The sequence below is a fragment of the Alosa sapidissima genome, chromosome 1 (genome assembly GCF_018492685.1).
Source record: "Alosa sapidissima isolate fAloSap1 chromosome 1, fAloSap1.pri, whole genome shotgun sequence".
Classification (NCBI taxonomy): Eukaryota; Metazoa; Chordata; class Actinopteri; order Clupeiformes; family Clupeidae; genus Alosa; species Alosa sapidissima.
Window position 1 is genome coordinate 22392034 of NC_055957.1, and position 18849 is coordinate 22410882.

Here is an 18849-nt window from a genome sequence, read left to right on the forward strand (position 1 = left end):
CATTGTTAACTCTTACATTCTAATTACATGTACAATCAAGGCTTCAGATGAAAGCCTATCTTCCACTCTTTTGAAAGGTGTGCTCAGTTTGTTTCTAGCATAAAGTATCAGGGAGATATGGCCCAGGATTCATGGATATAATTAAACCTTTTTAGCATGATTGGGTGATTCCGGGGAGTTAAAGCAGAATTTGAGGTAGCATTGTTTTGACCCTAATTGCAAGTTTCCAGCAGCTTGTTGACCGGGTTGTCCACCCAGGTTGTGATCCTCAGACATCATAGATTTCATTTTTATATAACAACCTTTTACAGCAGCCCATGTCATCTAAACCCCCTTTGCCCCCTGGGTATACCTGTTTTTATGTTTTTCATTTATTTTATAATTTGTATTAATATTTATTTTATCATTATTTTATTTATAAGCTAAGGTTGCTAGCACAGGTGTCTAAAACTAGATAAAAACACTTGCACTTTCTGTTTGCAGTTTTGTGTGGTATTTGAAAAAAAGAACATTGTATTTTCAGATATAGCCGGCCCTCCAATCAGATGACGTTGGCAGAATTGGCCCCCAGCTCATTTGAGTTTGAGACCCCTGCCTTATAGGGTAATTCCGTTTCATAGGCCTATAGGCCTATCGCCTTTGACTGGCTGGCTACGGGTATGCACAAACATGTCCTTTAAACCACCCTTAACGTTCATTTTTAAAACTGTGAAATATGGGGGTGTGGCTTACCATGCTGCAGCCAAAAGCATCAGGCACCAGGCAATCTTCAACAGAAATGCACTCTTCTGACAGTATGGAATGGAAACTTGCACTGTTGGCTCACCTTGGCTGATATGCTGATTGGCTTTGTATTTATATCAGAGTATTTCCTTAGTTTCTTTCAACAGGGCATCTGTATTTTCCTCAAATATTTTATGAAATATTTTTTCAAATTATACAATTCTAACTCAGAATTGTTGCTTCATCTGCGATCCATCTGACAACCATTAATTTAGTAAAAGAAGTTCCCCTGCATGACAGCCTTAGATAAGAAAACAATGGGACCACATGAGCCATATGCAATCTTGAAAGAGGATAGAACAGTGGTTGTTCGTAGGTATACTCCTTCAGATAATAGAGAAGTCCTGCGCATCTTCCATGAGGGTATGATGGAAATGGTGACTGACACTGCTTTCCGTGGCTTACTGCATCACCCGGAAAGTCAACTCCTGTACTCTGCTATAACAGGTAGGCTAAGTTATTTATCTTTCAAGTCTTCTGTTGGCAGAAAGGTTGTGAGGGATAATGTATTGTCCGCCGGTAATCATCAGAAAATAAGTCCCGACAGGGAGAACAGAACCCCGACGCGCAGGTTTTGCTTCGACCTGAAGGGACTTCTTTTCTGATAATTACCGGCGGACAATAGGCCTACATTATCCCGCTTATTACACGGCTACTTACCAAAACGAGAAAAGAAACATAACACAATGAATCTTTAAAAATGATTTTGCTACCGTTTCGTGTCTTCCGCTGACAAAATAAATAGTTCGCCACACAGATAGAACTTGAAAGTTTCAGGTGTTGCGTGGCAACGTCTGACTCCAACGCTCCATTGACTTGAATGGGATTTCCCAACGTTCTACGGTAAAATAAATTCATGTAATAGAGTCCCGAAGCCATGACGTAGTGTTGCCAAGGCAGCAATTTCACTGGATCTAAACAAATCAATCTACCATTAGAAATCACCATAGCGGTGGCTTTCTTAATCTATTTCAATAATTTTACAACGTTTCTAAGACGTTAGTATTTTTTTTTTACACTGTAGGAATCACATACTACAACATATATTCATACCAACACGATCAAATTCGTGACTACAGAGTTTTATTTTAGCATGGGTTTCCTCCGTAAAAGAGACCTGCATGTAACTTCACAGCATGCGGTTAAAATCCTTAAATTCACGGACGTGTTTTGCCTTTATTTTTTTGGCAAAAAACGTCGCTCTTAACAGCCGCCAGTCTTTGAGAAGACGTGAAATCCATTGGAATTTTCTTTCTTTCTATTACACCTGCCATGGAATCCGTGTTATGTGGCTAAGCTGCTGCCTAGCAGGTAAAACACGTTTAAATGGATATATTTATTTTTATTAGCTAGAAATGCCACATGTCTACATTCAATGCTATTTATACCACTTCGAAAGTTTGTTTAGATCCAGTGATTCTACAGTCATGGAAACGCTACTGTACGTCACACTTCGGGACTCTATCAAAGATTGTTAAGGCGGAGCTTTAACAATCTTTGACTCTATTACCAGAGAGGGTTCAAGCGGAGCTAGTAATCAAGGATCTTTGCTATTACCGCTGCAAACATAATTACCGCTGTCAATGGCAACGGGTGTTGTGCTGCTGATCATACCACTCCGCAAGTATTCCGGTCACTTCTTGCATTGGAACTTCATTCAAAAGTGAAAGCAGACGGTTGATCAGATGTGTTTGATTCAAGTTCAGCGTGTGTTGCGAATTATTTGTTTCTCAGCAAAAGCCACGACGAAACGGTAACAAATAAGTGTAAAGAGACATATCGTGGAGTTTATTTTTTCGTTTTGGCAGGTAGCCGTATAATAAGCGGGATAATGTATAGAACGCCGGCCATTATGTGAAAATAAGTCCCTTCAGGGCGAAACAGACCCCTCCGCTGGCGCGTCGGGATCCGGTTCGCCCTGTCGGGACTTATTTTCCCCATAATGACCGGCGTTCTATACATTATCCCTTACTTAACATAGACCCGAACGTTGGGAAGGCCCATTCATGTGAATGGAACTTCCTGCAGCACTCTGAAGAGCCGTGTAATTAATAACTTCATATAATGTAATGTCATTTATTTTAACATTATTCATTCAAATAACATTTCTTATTTCTACTTTCTTATTTCTATTTTTGTTCATCTGTCAATGTCTTGCTTCATTTTCAGTGACATTTTATGTGTTCACTGGATCAATATGGTTGGCCTGTTGCATACTGCCACTAGTGTTGGGTGTGCGATACTACTACAGTTGGAAAGTGGTGAATGGGTACCTGGAACGGGCGCAGGACATGCATGACATTGACCAGAACTACATGGAATCCTCCGGTGAAATAACTTTGTCAACTGTCCTTATTTAACTGTTGTATGTCTTCTAGATATTCACAGTACATCTGTACACATTATGTTGTATATTGTATAGCATAGAAACCTATGTAAGTACATACATGTATGTACATACAGAGTAGTAATGTCTGAAAGATAAAGAGTTGGGAAATACGCTTCAGTAGAGAAATGGCATACATAGTAGAATGTGCAAGCATGATAATATGTGCTTACTTGCTCTCCCAAATCTTAGAGCACTATCTCTGGGTTGCGGAGATCGGAAGGACAGTAGTTGGGCTGGTTGCAGTCCACTGCCTTCAGGATGGCAATATGGAGCTGAACCGCATGTCTGTGGATTCCCACTTTCGGCGCCAGCGGGTTGGGGTTGCACTTGGCCAGCAGGTCCTCAGGTTTGCCCGTCTTCATGCCCACTCCTCTTCATCAGCTACTACCTCAGTAGTCCTGGGTACCACAACATATACGGCAGCACCGCACCGCCTTTACCAAGCCCTGGGCTTCCGCTGTGTAGGCATCACCGAAGGATTCTGCACACCAGGCACTGAGCGATCCCTCCTGGAACAAGCATTCTACAGAGTACGCCACCACCACTACCAGCTGGACTTACACTAGTCACGGATTACACCACAGTGCATTTACATGGAATGATTCTTCTGATTACTTTTAAAGCTCTACATGGCCTGTCTCCCAATTACATATCTGATCTCCTAGTACCTTATACACCTGTGCGTACTTTAAGATCATCTGGTAGTGGTTTCCTAACTATTCCTAGGTCAAAACTAAAGGGGAGAGAGCATTTAGTGTCAGGGCACCTAGGCTCTGGAATGACCTGCCTGATGAAATCAGGTCAGCCAAGTCAGTATGCTCTTTTAAATTCCTCCTTAAAACTCATCTTTACAAGCAAGCCTTCCTTAGTTTTGTTAAAGTAATATACTTCATTTTGTGTTAAGTTTATTAAGTTTTATTTCAGTGTCAAGTTTTATTTCGGTAAGTTTTATTTCAGTGTCAAGTTTTATTTCAGTATAAGTTTTATTTCAGTAAGTTTTATTTCAGTGTAAGTTTATTTTCCTTTTTCAAATTTATGTTAAGTTCTAATTGAATTAGTATATATTATTTGATTGTTATATTATTATGTCTTATTTGCATTTTCATTTATGTTGATATTGTACAGCACTTTGTAACTTTGTTTTTAAAAGTGCTATATAAATAAAGATTATTATTATTATTATTATTATAATGAACTAGAGATTTGTAGAGAGGATGTTTAGATATGGTGATGGTGAACAAGAAAATGAGATATTGAATATTTTTATCTAAAGAATGTGATAGATTTGTGATATTAGATCTGAGAATTGTGTACATGTGTACAAGTTCTGCAAAATTAGATTGTTGACCTATTTTTCTTAAAGGATAGACCTACTGCACCTGGTAGGCTAGGCCTATTCCCAAGTCAGATTTACCTACATTTATTAATTTTGCAGACACTTAAGTGGCCAGATAATCCGCCTTTACCATTTTATCCAAAATAATGAAAGGCTGACCAGTAACCTTTTGTACAACACAACAACATAATGAAACTTATCTACACCATTTTTAACCTGCGCGTCCTCGACTCTCTCGGCACCACACCCTTTCCCCTACTGATTCCATCACAACAGACTGAGAAAGTCTGAGCCCAGCTGTTGCAGCCGGATAAGAAGCCTTCCTGACAATGAAGGCTAGTCCGGTTTCAGGTCCCCAACAACCGTCGTTAGGGACGAACTCGGAGGACAAGCAAACTCGGAGCCATTGAACAAGACATTGAAAGAAAGACGCATAGTGCTTGAAAATGGTTAACTTTTGGCAGAGAAAAGCTGACTGAATTTCTCGTGTGGTACAGGAGACATCTCATGTTTTTGTGATGTGTCCGTTCAAAGCTAAAAATGAATAAACTGCAGGCCTATGTGCTAGACATTTGGATACGAAGCATGCATTTTGAAGCTACGAATTTATGGCACAAATGTTATCTTCATGCTCAAGAGGAAAAGCTGAAATCATGTAGGCTAAATAACATTATCGTAACCCCCAATTATCACCACTTTTGTTCGGAAATTCAACAACAATGTTTTTTAACACTTCAAAATAACATTTGCTAAATGCAAAGAATTTAAAGGCTAAAAGTAACTCCTAACTGGCGAATTTAGGAGCAACTCCTAAAAATAATGGGCGTGTCACTCCTAACTTTAGGACTTATAATTTTTTTCACTAAAAGTAATTCACAAAGCATTTTAGACCTAAAAGTAGCACCTAAGTCTGGGACAGCTTAAAAGTCGAGAGGACTCCTAACTCAGACCTATTCACAAACCCTTTTTGTGGCATTTCACGTCGCGATGTTTTGAAATGCATGCGGCTACAGGAGCTTCCAATAGCGAGGGAACAATTTTTCATTGTAGGCATAAGGGATGCAATAACGCCACCAACAACAACCAAAACTTCTCATTGTCAACATGTAAATTAAATGTAACGTTTCATTATGAATCAAATTAAAATGTTCTCCGATTTGCAAACGTTGCATAGGCTAGGCCATGGTGACAGGTTATGTAGGCTAATAATGTTGCAAAGATACTGCATCAATCCACATGTTTCATTAGGCTATAGGCTATTTGTTTTGTCTTACTCTTTAATTATTTAGGCTAGGCCTTTTTATTCAGTTCAGTTTATTCATCATCTTCCATCCTTCACACTTCTTGTGTAGCGCACGTATTCATGTCACCTGTCACCAGCGCCCCAAGTGGTTGCGTTCCTATCGAGGAGCAGCTCCAATGTTAAGTCCCATAGACCTATTTTAAAAAAAAATACTGTGAAGCCAAATCAGCGATCTTATCCACCAAAAATATTTTTCAATGTCTATACAGTAATAATCTTCTAACTATGAAAATGTCAGACCCTATTTTGCCTTATTTAAAAAGAAATCGAAATTGCACACAAAGGAGTAGAAGGGAATGAACAAGCTGATAAACTTGCAAAAGAAGCAACAAAAGAAGAGGAAATTCAAATAAACATTCCACTCAGTAAGTCAGAGATAAAGGTAATAATCAAACAAAAAGTGAATGCAATGTGGCAATCTGAGTGGGATAAGGAGAGAAGGGGTAGACATTTATACAAATTGAAACAAGAAATATCAAGGAAAAGGAATAGTTACACAAATAGACAGGAGGAGGTTTGGTTTAACAGGTTACGAATAGGTCACACAGGTTTAAACAGCAATTTATTTATCATTAAGAAACATCCAACTGGGAATTGTGAGGTTTGTGGAGAGAGAGAAGATGTGGAGCATGTCCTTTTAAGGTGTAGAAGATTTTCTAGGGAAAGAAAAAAAATGAAAAGGGCGGTTACTACAGCTAAGAAAGTATTCTCCTTGGAAGCATTGTTGGCAGAGCCCAGGTTAGGAAGCATAAATAGCTCCATAATGTCATTTATCAAAGACACGCAGTTAACAAGTAGGATTTAGAACTTTTTGTTTTGTTTGTTTGATTATTTTTTATGTTTTCCTATATTTTTATTTTTATTTCATTTTATTTTGTTTATTTTATGATTTATTGTGTTTCTTTAAAAAACCCAAAATGAACTGCACCTCAGTCCAGCAGATGGCGGTAATACACCTGATTGTAAACTTCCATAAAACTCAACAGAAGAAGAAGAAGAAGTTTATTAGCCTGGTTAGCATTGCCACTTAACACTTACTGCCAGCTCTTCATGTGAGTAGAAGCACAACACCAGTTATCCAGACATAAAGGTTATCACCACGCGGTTTACATCACCTTCCGTTATTACAAAAATATGTAAGCCAGTTAAGCAAATTGCCGTATTGATCAGTTAGAGATTAAGCGCCCAAACCTGTGACGTCACATGCACACAGTTATTTCAGGAGTAATCGTGTAAATAATAGTGTTTTGATATTGAATTTTATATTTATCATCATGTATGTGGGATTGTGGGATTGTTCAGGATTGTGGGTAATGAAGTACTTATCCAAGAGATCGCGAATAAAAGGCATTTATCTCAAAACAAGGTTAGTGCCCCATGAACTCTTGGTGACCCTTTCAACAAGGTAAACAAAAACAATGCTCGAACGTTCTATTTGGGCCCCAATCTACTTCCTCTACACTAAGATAACATATGGAATGTTAAAAAGGAAGTCTTGTGGGGCCAACTATGATGCTGATAATGGAACTCTCTTGAAAGGGTCCATAGAGCTGCACAGTCCCGCCCACAGCCAAAATGCGGTTAGGTGCCGGATGTAAGATTCCCATTCATTTGTCCCATTGACGTTTGGAAAAATCCGTATCTAAAGAGTTTTACATCATGTCTTGGGCTAACCAGCTACGGCATAACTCATAAGCATACAACATATCATTTCGAGTGAAAAAAACGAAGAGAAATTTCAAAAAAAGTCAAAGGTACAAGACTGTACATATTTTCATTTCCGAGCGAAGGAACTACTCATCCCATAAACCACCGCGCCTCACTGAATAATATAGGCAAAATCGGCGCGATTTATTTTGCCATTTCCAACCGGCGACAGCACGCGAACCCTTTCCTCCAAACAGTGATTTTTATATAGTGATTGTGCAGTTAATAGCAGTTATTTTAGGAGTAATCGTGTAAATAATAGTGTTTTGATATTGAATTTTATATTTATCATCGTGCATTTTATATCGTGTGTGTGTGAAAGCGGTTAACGTTAACGGCAGTGCTTCGTAACGTTACCTGACTCATGCTGTCATCACTGCTCAGTCGGGCTGATGCATGGACTGATGCATGGTCTGCTCTTGGACCACCATATTCAGTTTATTAATTTGCCGTGAATTATTACACAAAATGTTCATTAAATGCACGAAGTATTCCTAGGTTAATGATTGATATGAATCATACAGTATGAAGGCTACAGTAGTCTAGCTAATGTTTTCGCCATATGCAGTAAAAGACTCCGCCATCTTTGTCAATATTTTTTGCTGAGAAAGTTTCGAACTATGACCATAACGGCCTTTCCACCAATCAGAGGCATCACTGTGGGATTGTTCAGCATTGTGGGTAATGAAGTACTTATCCAAGAGATCGCGAATAAAAGCCATTTATCTCAAAACAAGGTTAGTGCCCCATGAACTCTTGGTGTAGGAGCATATACAATCGCTTAGTACAGCCGTAGCTGGTTTTAAGTCTACCACGTGCAGTTAAGTTTTTATGGCTTATACCGCAATTGTCAATGGAGAAATTGCATTGAATTTTTACATCCGGCATCGGCTGTGGGCGGGACTGTGCAGCTCTATAGAGCTGGTAAGTCCCGCCCTTTCCGCTGGACCTCTAGATTGAAAAATCGTCAATGCAAGTGAATGTGAGAAAATAATTATTTTCTGGTCCCGTTTGATTTGTGCCATGAATGTGAACATATGTCGTCTGTGAATATCATTTTTCATGTTACGAGTTTGACAGTATATTATATGATTCTTCGGCTATCAGTTGTGGAAAAGACATAACGAGAAAGACTACATGTCGCCTGTGACGTGAGCTAGCTCTAATCGCTAACATTAACTGAGATGCTAGTTTTTGTAACGGCAGGAATAAACACACATGGTAACAAAAATATTTGAAACATGTCTAGCTTCACTCAACACATTAACACTACGATACAGTGTGATTGTAAAGTTGTATGCACTGTGTTCAAAGTTGATCTTAATAACCCTCTACATCTCGACCAACTGATGGTTGTTATGGGAAACTAGTGATCTGTCGTCTAGCAAAAAGTTGTAGTCCACAAAGTGCTCTCACACAAAGTTTAACCGCATCAAACTTCTACCCGCTCAATTGTAGCATTCTTTACACGAAAATTTATATTAAAAATTCACAGACAACATATGTTCACATTCATGGCACAAATCAAACGGGACCAGAAAATAATTATTTTCTCACATTCACTTGCATTGACGATTTTTCAATCTAGAGGTCCAGCGGAAAGGGCGGACTTACCAGCTCTATAGGAGCATATAGACAGAGAGGGTTAAAGCAGAGCGAGAGGCGCAAACGTTCGACAATTTCCACGTTCGATTATTGCAAGGGGGAGGGGGGGAAATCCCCCTTTATGCAGACCAGAGTAAACCCTCGCTGCACTAATGTCAATGGAGACTTGTGGAATTTTACCAATAAATTGGTCATTATGTCTTTCTGGATTTGTTGAGGTTTTTTTGGAAAATTTTGTCATAATCTGTAAGTGTTTGGGATCATTTCAAGCCTAAAAGTGTAATTTTTTAGTGTTCGGATTTGTAATAAAATAACTTAAGGGGGATTTCCCCCCCTCCCCCTTGCAATAATCGAACGCGGAAATTGTCGAACGTTTGCGCCTCTCGCTCCGCTTTAACCCTCTCTATACTAGCTGTATCCATGTTGCCATGCACACACATCCACGCTGAGCACCTCCCAGCATCAGTTCATGTGTCCCCATGACGATTGTCACAAAACCCAACTGGTGATAAGACCTAGTTGCAGAGTTTTTAATTAAAGGAAGATCTCAATTGAGTGTGTAACCCATTCTTAACGGGTGTGTGCACAGGCACTATTACAATACATAAACAATTAATTAAATGGCGCAAACAGGATCCTGAAGGTCTCAGCGGTGGAATGGTGAGCTGGCTGAGATTCCTGAATACCAGTAGGCTAACAATTACAGACAATAAATTCAATTGAATAGCGCGGTGCCTCCACTGTAAAAATACTACACTTACCGTATAGCTCGTGTATAGTGTAGTCCTACAGAATTTAAATAATCAATGTGAAAATAATAAGACTAGTGGTGAAGGTAGTTAAATGAATTGCCAATACACCCTGGATATAAAGAAATATAATAATTAAATATTTATTGGATAATAGCCACGTCGTGGACGTGACAACCCAATAGCTGAGAAATGTCAGCGAGCGAACAATTCACTCAAGGGGAACCTAACGTTAACGAATGGTAACGTTAAAGGTTAAGCTAAACAGAGACCAGTGTGGAAGACAATACAATATACACAAGTCAAGTTAAATCACAAGAATATACCAATCACAACAGTATTATTAATCATCTATAATCAAATAAAACCCCAACCCCCCAAGCGCTGGCCGTTGGAGCTCGGTGGTGCACAGGACGGCAGCTCTCTGAGCTGCAGGCCGGACAGCAACCGCTGAACGGCTCTCCAACTCGCCGGTGATCCAAGCAGAGACGAGAACGTGTGTGTGTGTCAGTGTAAGTGCAGTTGACGTTACTCACGACCGATCACTCAGAACCGGGAGATTCTGCTCAGTCCTGACACAGAGGAATCGGAGGCAGCTATGTCCCAGCTAGCCGAGGATGCGACTCCGGTGGAGGATATTGCTGCAGTCAGCCTGCAGTGCACACCTCAACAGCAGCAGCGGGTAGTTGGCGGTTGGCACTCCGGTGGGCTCAGCACCGGAGGCAAAACGCAGTCGTCCTTAGGAGGTCTGGCTCCGGTGGGCCCAGCACCGAAGCACAAATCGAGTCCGTCTCCGAAGGAGAATGCAACAGGAGCTAGCTAGCAGGTCAGCTACCCAGGACAGGATAGCTTCAGCTACAATAGCACTCATAGATATATGAATATCACTGAACAAATAGCTAGCTAGACAAATAATAGCAGACCGGTAACTTAAAAGAGAAGGGGTAAGCAAGTACAATGCGCTGATGTTACGGAGTAAGTGGGCCTATGAACTTGTCCAATGGTCTCCACAAACTACAGGCAGCAAAGTATCCTCTCTCCAGTGCAAACCCGGACCGTGACTCATGAGCCTTCCCCTCTCTGAGGAGATGGAACCTTCACATTCCCCGCGATTTCGCGGGCATAAACAAATAACAAATAATCATTGGCTGCTTAAACAATTCAAATAAAAGCAAAACAAACAAAGACATTTGATTGGTTCACACACAGAATGTAGTAAATCACAGAAGCAAGTAAATTACAAAGCATTCTGGTACATGGAGTAAATTCATACAGTAACAAAAGGGTAGTACAAGGTTACTAAGCATACTGAAAAACGTCAATTTTGCAGGTGCTTACAAGTGTCCCAGTGACGCCACTTCCATTTGCCTCCATGGGACCTATCTTTCAAAAAAATTTGAACGCCAGTCTATGGCGAAAAAGAAATGATTTTCTGGTCCCGGTTGACTTGTGCCTTGAATTACCCATATGATGTTTGTCAATTTTAAAGACAATTTTTCATGTAAAGACATTTGCAGTTTGTTTCATAACTATTGAATTACAACATTGTGAAAGATCGTAATTCCAACGACTACAAACCCATCAGTCGCGCTAGTGACGTTAGCTCATTCACATTCACAGATTGTACAAGCATACCAGCAACAGGTCTTAATTGGGCTTTCCTTGCCGATGAAAATACCATGAGCCAGAGGATTAAACACATCAGGTAAGTTGTATTCGTCCATAGACTGTGACATAGCAGGCAGCAAGATGCAACCGTTAACTAGCATAACAGCTAATCTTATCTTTTCATTACATTGGTGATGTAGCCTACATCGTTCGAGACGAGAGATGTAGTCCACTGAGCGGATTCGCACAAAACCAACATAACTTTTGAAGTCTATCGAACAACAGTACTTTCTTGACGTGAAAAATTATCTTTTAAATTCACACACATCATATGTGAAATTCGTGGCACAATTCAAACTGGACCAAAAAATAATTGTTATCTCTCCATTAACTCCAGTTAATATTTTTTTGAAAGATAGGTCCCTTGTAGCGGAAGTAAAACGGAAGTCACTGGGACACTTGTAACGATCAGACTTTTAAATTCTAACTATTACCATTAAACACGGGTACAAATTGAATTGGCTCTAGATAAATAATAATGCTTTTCACTGACATCGGAGTAGACACCACACATACAGTTAACAGGTAGACTTTATGTGAGCAGAAATACGCTTGAAAACAAACAAACACTTATTCCCACACAGTTCGTATCGCAAACAACGCAACCAAAATGTCCACGCAGCCTACGCACTTCATGCGCTCTCACAGTCCATCCAAACGAAAATTAACAGAGACTCCAAGAGACTCCGACATAAATCCACCGCAAAGAAGAAAACAGTCTGAATAATCCACGTCCAGTGCAACCCATGTAATCCACAAAGAAAACGTTCAATCCGACGAGGCTTTCGGATAGATGCAAAACAAAAAATAGGATCCTTCTTACCGGATCCCAGTGACTCGCCAACGGCGATCTGCAAACTCAGTCCTGTCTCTCCGGTATGTCTGTGGTTCCGACCTAGAACCACCTTTCGTTGGGATATATTATTTTCATACAAAGTTTGTCCAGGTCTCACGTAGACTCCCTGGGTAGGCCTACTGTCCAAAGAAAAGAAAAAAAAACCCTGGCCCTCGCGCACCTCCGCGTTTTAAACTTGAATCATGTCAGCTGACGCTTGACAGGTCGCTTGCGTCATCTGACAGTTACCATCAGCTGATCCGAGCTAAGACGTACAACATAATTCAAAGGGCGTTCACGATAGGGCTACAGACTTACATAACATGGAAAAATATAACGGAGAACACTTTTATGTTGGTTATTATTTCATAACACAGACTTAAGAAAAGTGAATCCTAAAATTATGTGGCAGTGCTACACACTCTATACATATAGTACAGCCGTAGCTGGTTTTAAGTCTACCACGTGCAGTTAAGTTTTTATGGCTTATACCGCAATTGTCAATGGAGAAATTGCATTGAATTTTTACATCCGGCATCGGCTGTGGGCGGGACTGTGCAGCTCTATTCACCCCTTGCAAGTGACGTCACGTTTTGTTCGCGCCACAGGAAAATAGCCTAGTGGACGGCAAGAACACGAATCAAATCAATGGGTTGTAATGGGACATATCGCACAGCTAGTGAGATTTAACCGTAGTAATGCCCTTCCACGATTGTTGGCTTATTGTTTGGAATACAACAACATCCCATGTTCTTGCATAGATATATTTTGGTTTGTTTTCTTTGTGTTTCGGGAGTATTTCAACCACAATTGCATGCTTATCTCCTCAGTGTATGAAGCACAGCAGCGGTTGCTATAGCAACCATAGACTCTGAACAGGACGGCAGATAGCACTTAGGCAAAGTCTTTGGCAAGATCTGAATGTAAACAGATAATACCGTTCAAGTTTTTTTTTTAATTTCCTATTTCTTTCAATTCTTAAGACATGTAAGAAGTAAGTTTATTCGCTGGGCAACGTACAACTGACGAGTTACATTAGCCCTAGCACTATGAGCTACGATAAACGTTAGCTAGAATAGCTAGCTTCTAAGTGTGGCAGCTAGTTATTATTTCATGTTCTGATATGACATTCTTAACGTTTTGACTATGTTACAACTGATAAAAGCAAGACAAATAAAGTAACCAAATCGCTTTGCAATATTTTAGTCCAGAAATACTTATGGGTGTTCATTTACCATAATGTTAATTACAGTAGCCTAACGTAACGTTATCTCCCCTTGTTGTTACCACCAGTTTTAATAACTTTACATTTGCGATCATGACCCATTTCATCTAACAACACCACTGGCATCTTCTTTGACTATCAGACCCCAAACAGCAATACATTGAACTACAAAGATGTTATAGTAATGGTGTTCAGTTCATCATAATCTTTATGACATAATGTAATTTGCCGTCTGTCTCCCATCTTTTTGCCGTCCAGCATGGAGCCGTCACGTGACTTAAGTCACGTGTCTGCAAGGGGTGAATAGCATGTGGGCGGGACTCTGCAGCTCTATAGCATTTTAAATGGGCGTTTTCTTTTTTCTTTTTTTTCTTTTTTAACCACAAGCTCTGCGACCCACCCAGAATGGTTCCACGGCCCACTTTTGGGCCCCGACCCGTTAAGAAACACTGCTATAGGAGGGGATATGTTAATCTAATCCTGTTCAGTGGGGCATGACAAAGTCTTCCACATGTGTTATAATCCTTTAATGTGTGCATGTGTGTTATAGGCAAACTGATCTAAGCTTTTAGCGAGAGTTCCTTTGTGTGTGTTATCTGGTTTCACATGGCAGTCTTCCACATCTACAGCAGGCCTAAGCCTGTGGTTAACATGTAGGCCACTACAATAACATTTTAAACATTTAATCTGCATTACTTTATGAATGCATGAATTTCCCCTTGCTTACTTGCTCCATTTATTGACATTCTTGTATTGTGTTTTTGCATAGTATTGAGGCATTTGGATTTATTATCCAAAGGTTCATTTTCTAAAGAGTCATCATGAACAACATGAACATTGCAATTATTAGGGACATAGCCTACTTGAATGTAAGGGAAGCTGATAGTCTAGGCCTATATCCTAGGCTACTTGTTATCCTGAGAGGTAGGCTACCCTAAGCACAAAGCACGTTACACATACAGCAACTGGACTTTGTGTTTGGCTGGTCAAACCCTTTTGACTTTTGCTCTGGGGGGTATTCCAAGTACTTGGTTTAGTGACAAACCTGGGTTAGTTAACTCAGAGTAGGTGGTAAATCTCCTAATAGAAGAACTGTATGGCTTCATTCTCCTAACAAAACAATACCATAGGGCTTTTGTTGTAGGAGGTTTACCACTTACTCTGAGACTACGTTTACACGAAGCAGGGTATTTTCCTAAACGAATATCTGGCCATCTACGTTTGCAAATAAAACTGCATTTACACAAGACCGTTTTTTTTTTTTAAATGTGTTTACACGAACCCGTGTACATACATGCTGTCATGAGCACGCCAAACCACAGTGGCAGTCTAACAATAAGCTCAAGCTCACTTTAACCAATCAGAATCCTAAAAAAAGTTGCCCGAGCCAGCGGAAACGGAAGTGTACTCTCTTCTTCGGATAGCAGCGGTAAAGTAAGTTGTTGTCGATACCAGAGAATGTCTAACTAGATGTACCGCATAGCGGTACAAAATATGACCGCCGCTCAGTCCTGTACATCCGTTCCGCGAAAATAAATCACACTTCAATTTGTCTCCATATTTTACTCCATCCCCCACTCTTGAAACTTTTGTGTATGCTTGTTTGGCATGCCTGAGTGTGTGTGTGCGGCTGCACAGAAAGTAGCCTACTGGTGCTGAAAAGGTAAATAGATTGTAGAATAGCCAAAGAAGATGTAGCATTGTTATAAAACCTTTAAAATCTCTAAACAATCACAAGTAGGGCAGTTAATCACAGTTCATGTGGTGGTCCCCGGGGACGAAATGAAATTTTTCCGTAAAAGTCTAGTGGGGCTACATACCCACCAAATTTCATGTACCCCGGTGGTTCGGTGTCCCGGGTATCAATGACCAAAAATTCAGGGAGTAGATGACGGGAAAAATTCTTGAATTATGTGCATGTGTGCGTGTACAAATGTATGTTTATGTGTGTGGGTGTGTGTGTGTGTGTGTATGTGCGTGCTTGTGTGTTTGCCTGCGTATGTGTGTTTGTGCATGTGCATGCATGCGTACATATGTCTACTGTGTGAGTATGTGTCATACGTATGATTACTGTAAATGTATGTGTGTGCGTGTGTATCTGTTTATGCACATGTGTGCACATGGAATGGGTTAACATGACCCCTGGAGGCAAACATACGGAAAAAATTGGTCATCCTAGGCCCTACAGTTCTCAAGATATTCACAGAGAACTGTGTCTGCCCTACCCTCCTTTCGGGGGGTCCAGTCCAGCAGGGGGGCTACAGATCAAAACGAAGAATGACGGTTCCATGCTATCCATGTGGGGGTACATGCCCACCAAGTTTTGTGTACCCCGGTCTTTCAGTGTCCCGGGAATCCTTGTTGGTGTACGTCACTAAATGTACACATAAATTATTTTATTGTAAGGCCCCCCATGAACAAAAGTCCACAAAACTTGGCATGCATTCGGAGGGTGTCATAATGATCCTACACTTTTAATTTCGTGCAGTTTTGACCTTGTCAGCCAGAGATATTGTGATTTTTTGCTTTTTAATTTTTAACTAGGTGGCGCTATACATGAAATAAGTGGTAATGGGATGGGTTGACATGCCCCCTTAAGACCAACATACATAAAAAAGGTGGACCTCCTAGGCCCTACGGTTATCGAGATATTCACAGAAAACTGTCTCCGGCCACCTACAGGCCAGTTGGTGTATAGTAACATAAATTAATTTATTGTGTGGCCCCCCATGAACGGAATTCCACAAAACTTGGCATGCATACAGAGGGTGTCATAATGATCCTACAATTCCAATTTCGTGCAGTTTTGACTATGTTAGGTCACAGATACCTTCAATTACAACACCTCATTTTTACTTTTTTGTGTTTAACTAGGTGCCGCTATACATGAAATGAGTGGTTATGGAATGGGTTGACATGGCCCCTTGAGATCAACATACAAAAAAAAAATGGTCCTCCTAAACCCTATGGTTTTCGAGATATTCACAGAAAACTGTGTCTGCCCTACTCTCCTTTCGGGGGGTCCAGTCCAGCGGGGGGGCTACAGATCAAAACGAAAAACGATGGTTCCATGCTATCCATGTGGGGTTACATGCCCACCAAGTTTCGTGTACCCCGGTCTTTCAGTGTCCCAGGAATCATTGACGGAAATTTGGGCATGCGAAAAATAAAAAATAAAAATAAATCTGACTAAACCTATATGACCGCCGCTTCGCTGCGTGGCGGTCATAATAAGGGGAGAACCGCCACTCTCTGGAAACTTCCGGTTTCTGAACTGGTTGCAGTTCCTGTTCTGGTTCCACATGAGGGCGCTCACGAATAATTGCAGAATGAATGGAGGCCAATGGAGCTGTACCCCTCAAATCCACTTTTCTCAGGATATAATTTTTTGCCCAGAAATTCGAATGTTGCAGTCAAAAGAGGGGGCAGAGAAAATACAAACCGCTGAGTATTATATTTTTTGAGTCACTTATTTCTTCTAAAAAGCCTTTCAAATGTGTCAATGACGTCATTCATTAGCAGAAAGCTAGTGTGTTGTGGGCAACAATGACCCAACCTGTAAGAAATCAAAAGGACGTGACTACTCGTTCATTCAACTCATGAACTACTCAAAAGGACGAGACTAATCAAAAGGACGTGACTACTCGTTCATTCAACTTTTGACATATAATCCATATTGAGCTTGCAGAAACCACAATCAAATCTTCAATTTCTCAACGACAACCAGGTGAAAGAGACAAATTTAGCCGTCTAGCTCCATAGACCCCCATTGTTTTTGCACTTATTCGTGATCGCCCCTAGCGGAACTGCAACAGATTGCAGGTACAATGGAGTTAATAGGGAGTGATTAGAGAATGTCTAATAAGGGGAGAACTGCCACTCTCAGAAAACTTCCGGTTTCTGAACTGGTTGCAGTTCCTTCTGTGGTTCCACATGAGGGCGCTCGTCCACGAGTGCAGAATGCATGGAGGTCTATGGAGCTGTACCCCTCAAAATCCACTTTTCTCTGGATATTTTTTTATTTCAAGTAATTTGAGTATTGTATTCGAAAGGGGAGGCAAAGAAAATACACTTGGTTGAGTATTATATTTTTTAAAGTCACTTAATTGTTCTTAAAAGCCTTTCAAATGTGTCAATGACGTCATTCATTAGCACAATGCTAGTGTGTTATGTGCAACAACGACCCAACCTGTAAGAAATTAAAAGGACATCGTACTCGTTCATTCAACTTTTGACCTATAACCCATGTTGAAGTTATACAAACTACAATCAAATCTGAGATTTGTCAACGACAATCAGGTAAAAGAGACAATTTTAGCCGTCTAGCTCCATTGACTCCCATTCATTCTGCACTCATGGCGATCGCCCCCAGTGGAACTCTAGTGGAACTGCGTCCAAAATTCGGTTCAATGGGACTTAATACGGAGTGGCAAGGCTCTCCGTAGACGGGCTCTGGAGTGATCCAGCTCTCCGTAAACGGGCTCTGTCGATACGACAAAAAGGGTCTGCACCAACATAAACGCGATATTCTGAGCGCATCCATGATCACCTCAGCCCCAAAATGTGAAGTCGCACGAGAACATGTAAATGTAAACATTGGTCGCACATCTGTCGCATACTGTGATGTTGGCTGCCCAAACTCCGTTTACCCAGAGCCCGTCTACGGAGAGCCTTGGCACTTCCTATTAAGCCTCATTGTATCGAGATTGGTTGCAGTTCCATTAGAATTCCACTGGGGGTGATCACGGGCGAGTGCAGGTTGAATGGGGGTCTATGGAGCTAGACGGTTAAATGTATCTCTTTCACCTGCTTGTAGTGGAAGAATCGTAGATTTTATTGTAGTTTATGCAAGTTCAATATAGATTTTATATCTAAAGTTGAATGAACGAGTACTTATGTCCTTTTCATTTCTTACAGGTTGGGTCGTTGTTGCCCATATCACGCTAGCATTGTGCTAATGAATGACGTCATTGACATATTTGAAAGGCTTTTTAGAAGACTTATGTGACTTAAAAAAATATAACAATCAACAGTGTGTATTTTCTTTGCCTCTCCTAGCGAATGCAACATTCAAATTACTACTCAAAAAATTATATCCAGAGAAAAGTGGATATTGAGGGGTAAAGCTCCATAGACCTCCATGCATTCTGCACTCGCCTGCGAGTGCCCTCAAGTGGAATCTGAGCAGGAACTGCAACCAGTCCAGAAACCGGAAGTAACCAGACAGTGCCAATTCTCTTCCTATTAGA

General features: G+C 40.6%; 1 protein-coding gene and 1 long non-coding RNA gene across 2 annotated transcripts; one reads left to right on the forward strand and one right to left on the reverse strand.

The window, feature by feature from the left end:
* The first annotated feature begins 528 nt into the window (after positions 1 to 528).
* On the forward strand, positions 529 to 4152 carry LOC121715840 (N-acetylaspartate synthetase-like). Its single transcript, XM_042101844.1, has 3 exons — positions 529 to 1230; positions 2953 to 3111; positions 3362 to 4152. The coding sequence occupies exons 1-3, from the start codon at positions 1017 to 1019 to the stop codon at positions 3736 to 3738; spliced, it is 750 nt and encodes a 249-aa protein (XP_041957778.1). The 5' UTR covers positions 529 to 1016; the 3' UTR covers positions 3739 to 4152.
* Positions 4153 to 4751: 599 nt separating this feature from the next.
* On the reverse strand, positions 4752 to 14765 carry LOC121677997. The gene is made up of 3 exons (XR_006021128.1): positions 14602 to 14765; positions 8653 to 8662; positions 4752 to 4763 (listed from the first exon to the last, which is right to left on the reverse strand). It is a non-coding gene; the product is annotated as an uncharacterized LOC121677997 (long non-coding RNA).
* Between the last annotated feature and the right edge of the window lie 4084 nt (positions 14766 to 18849).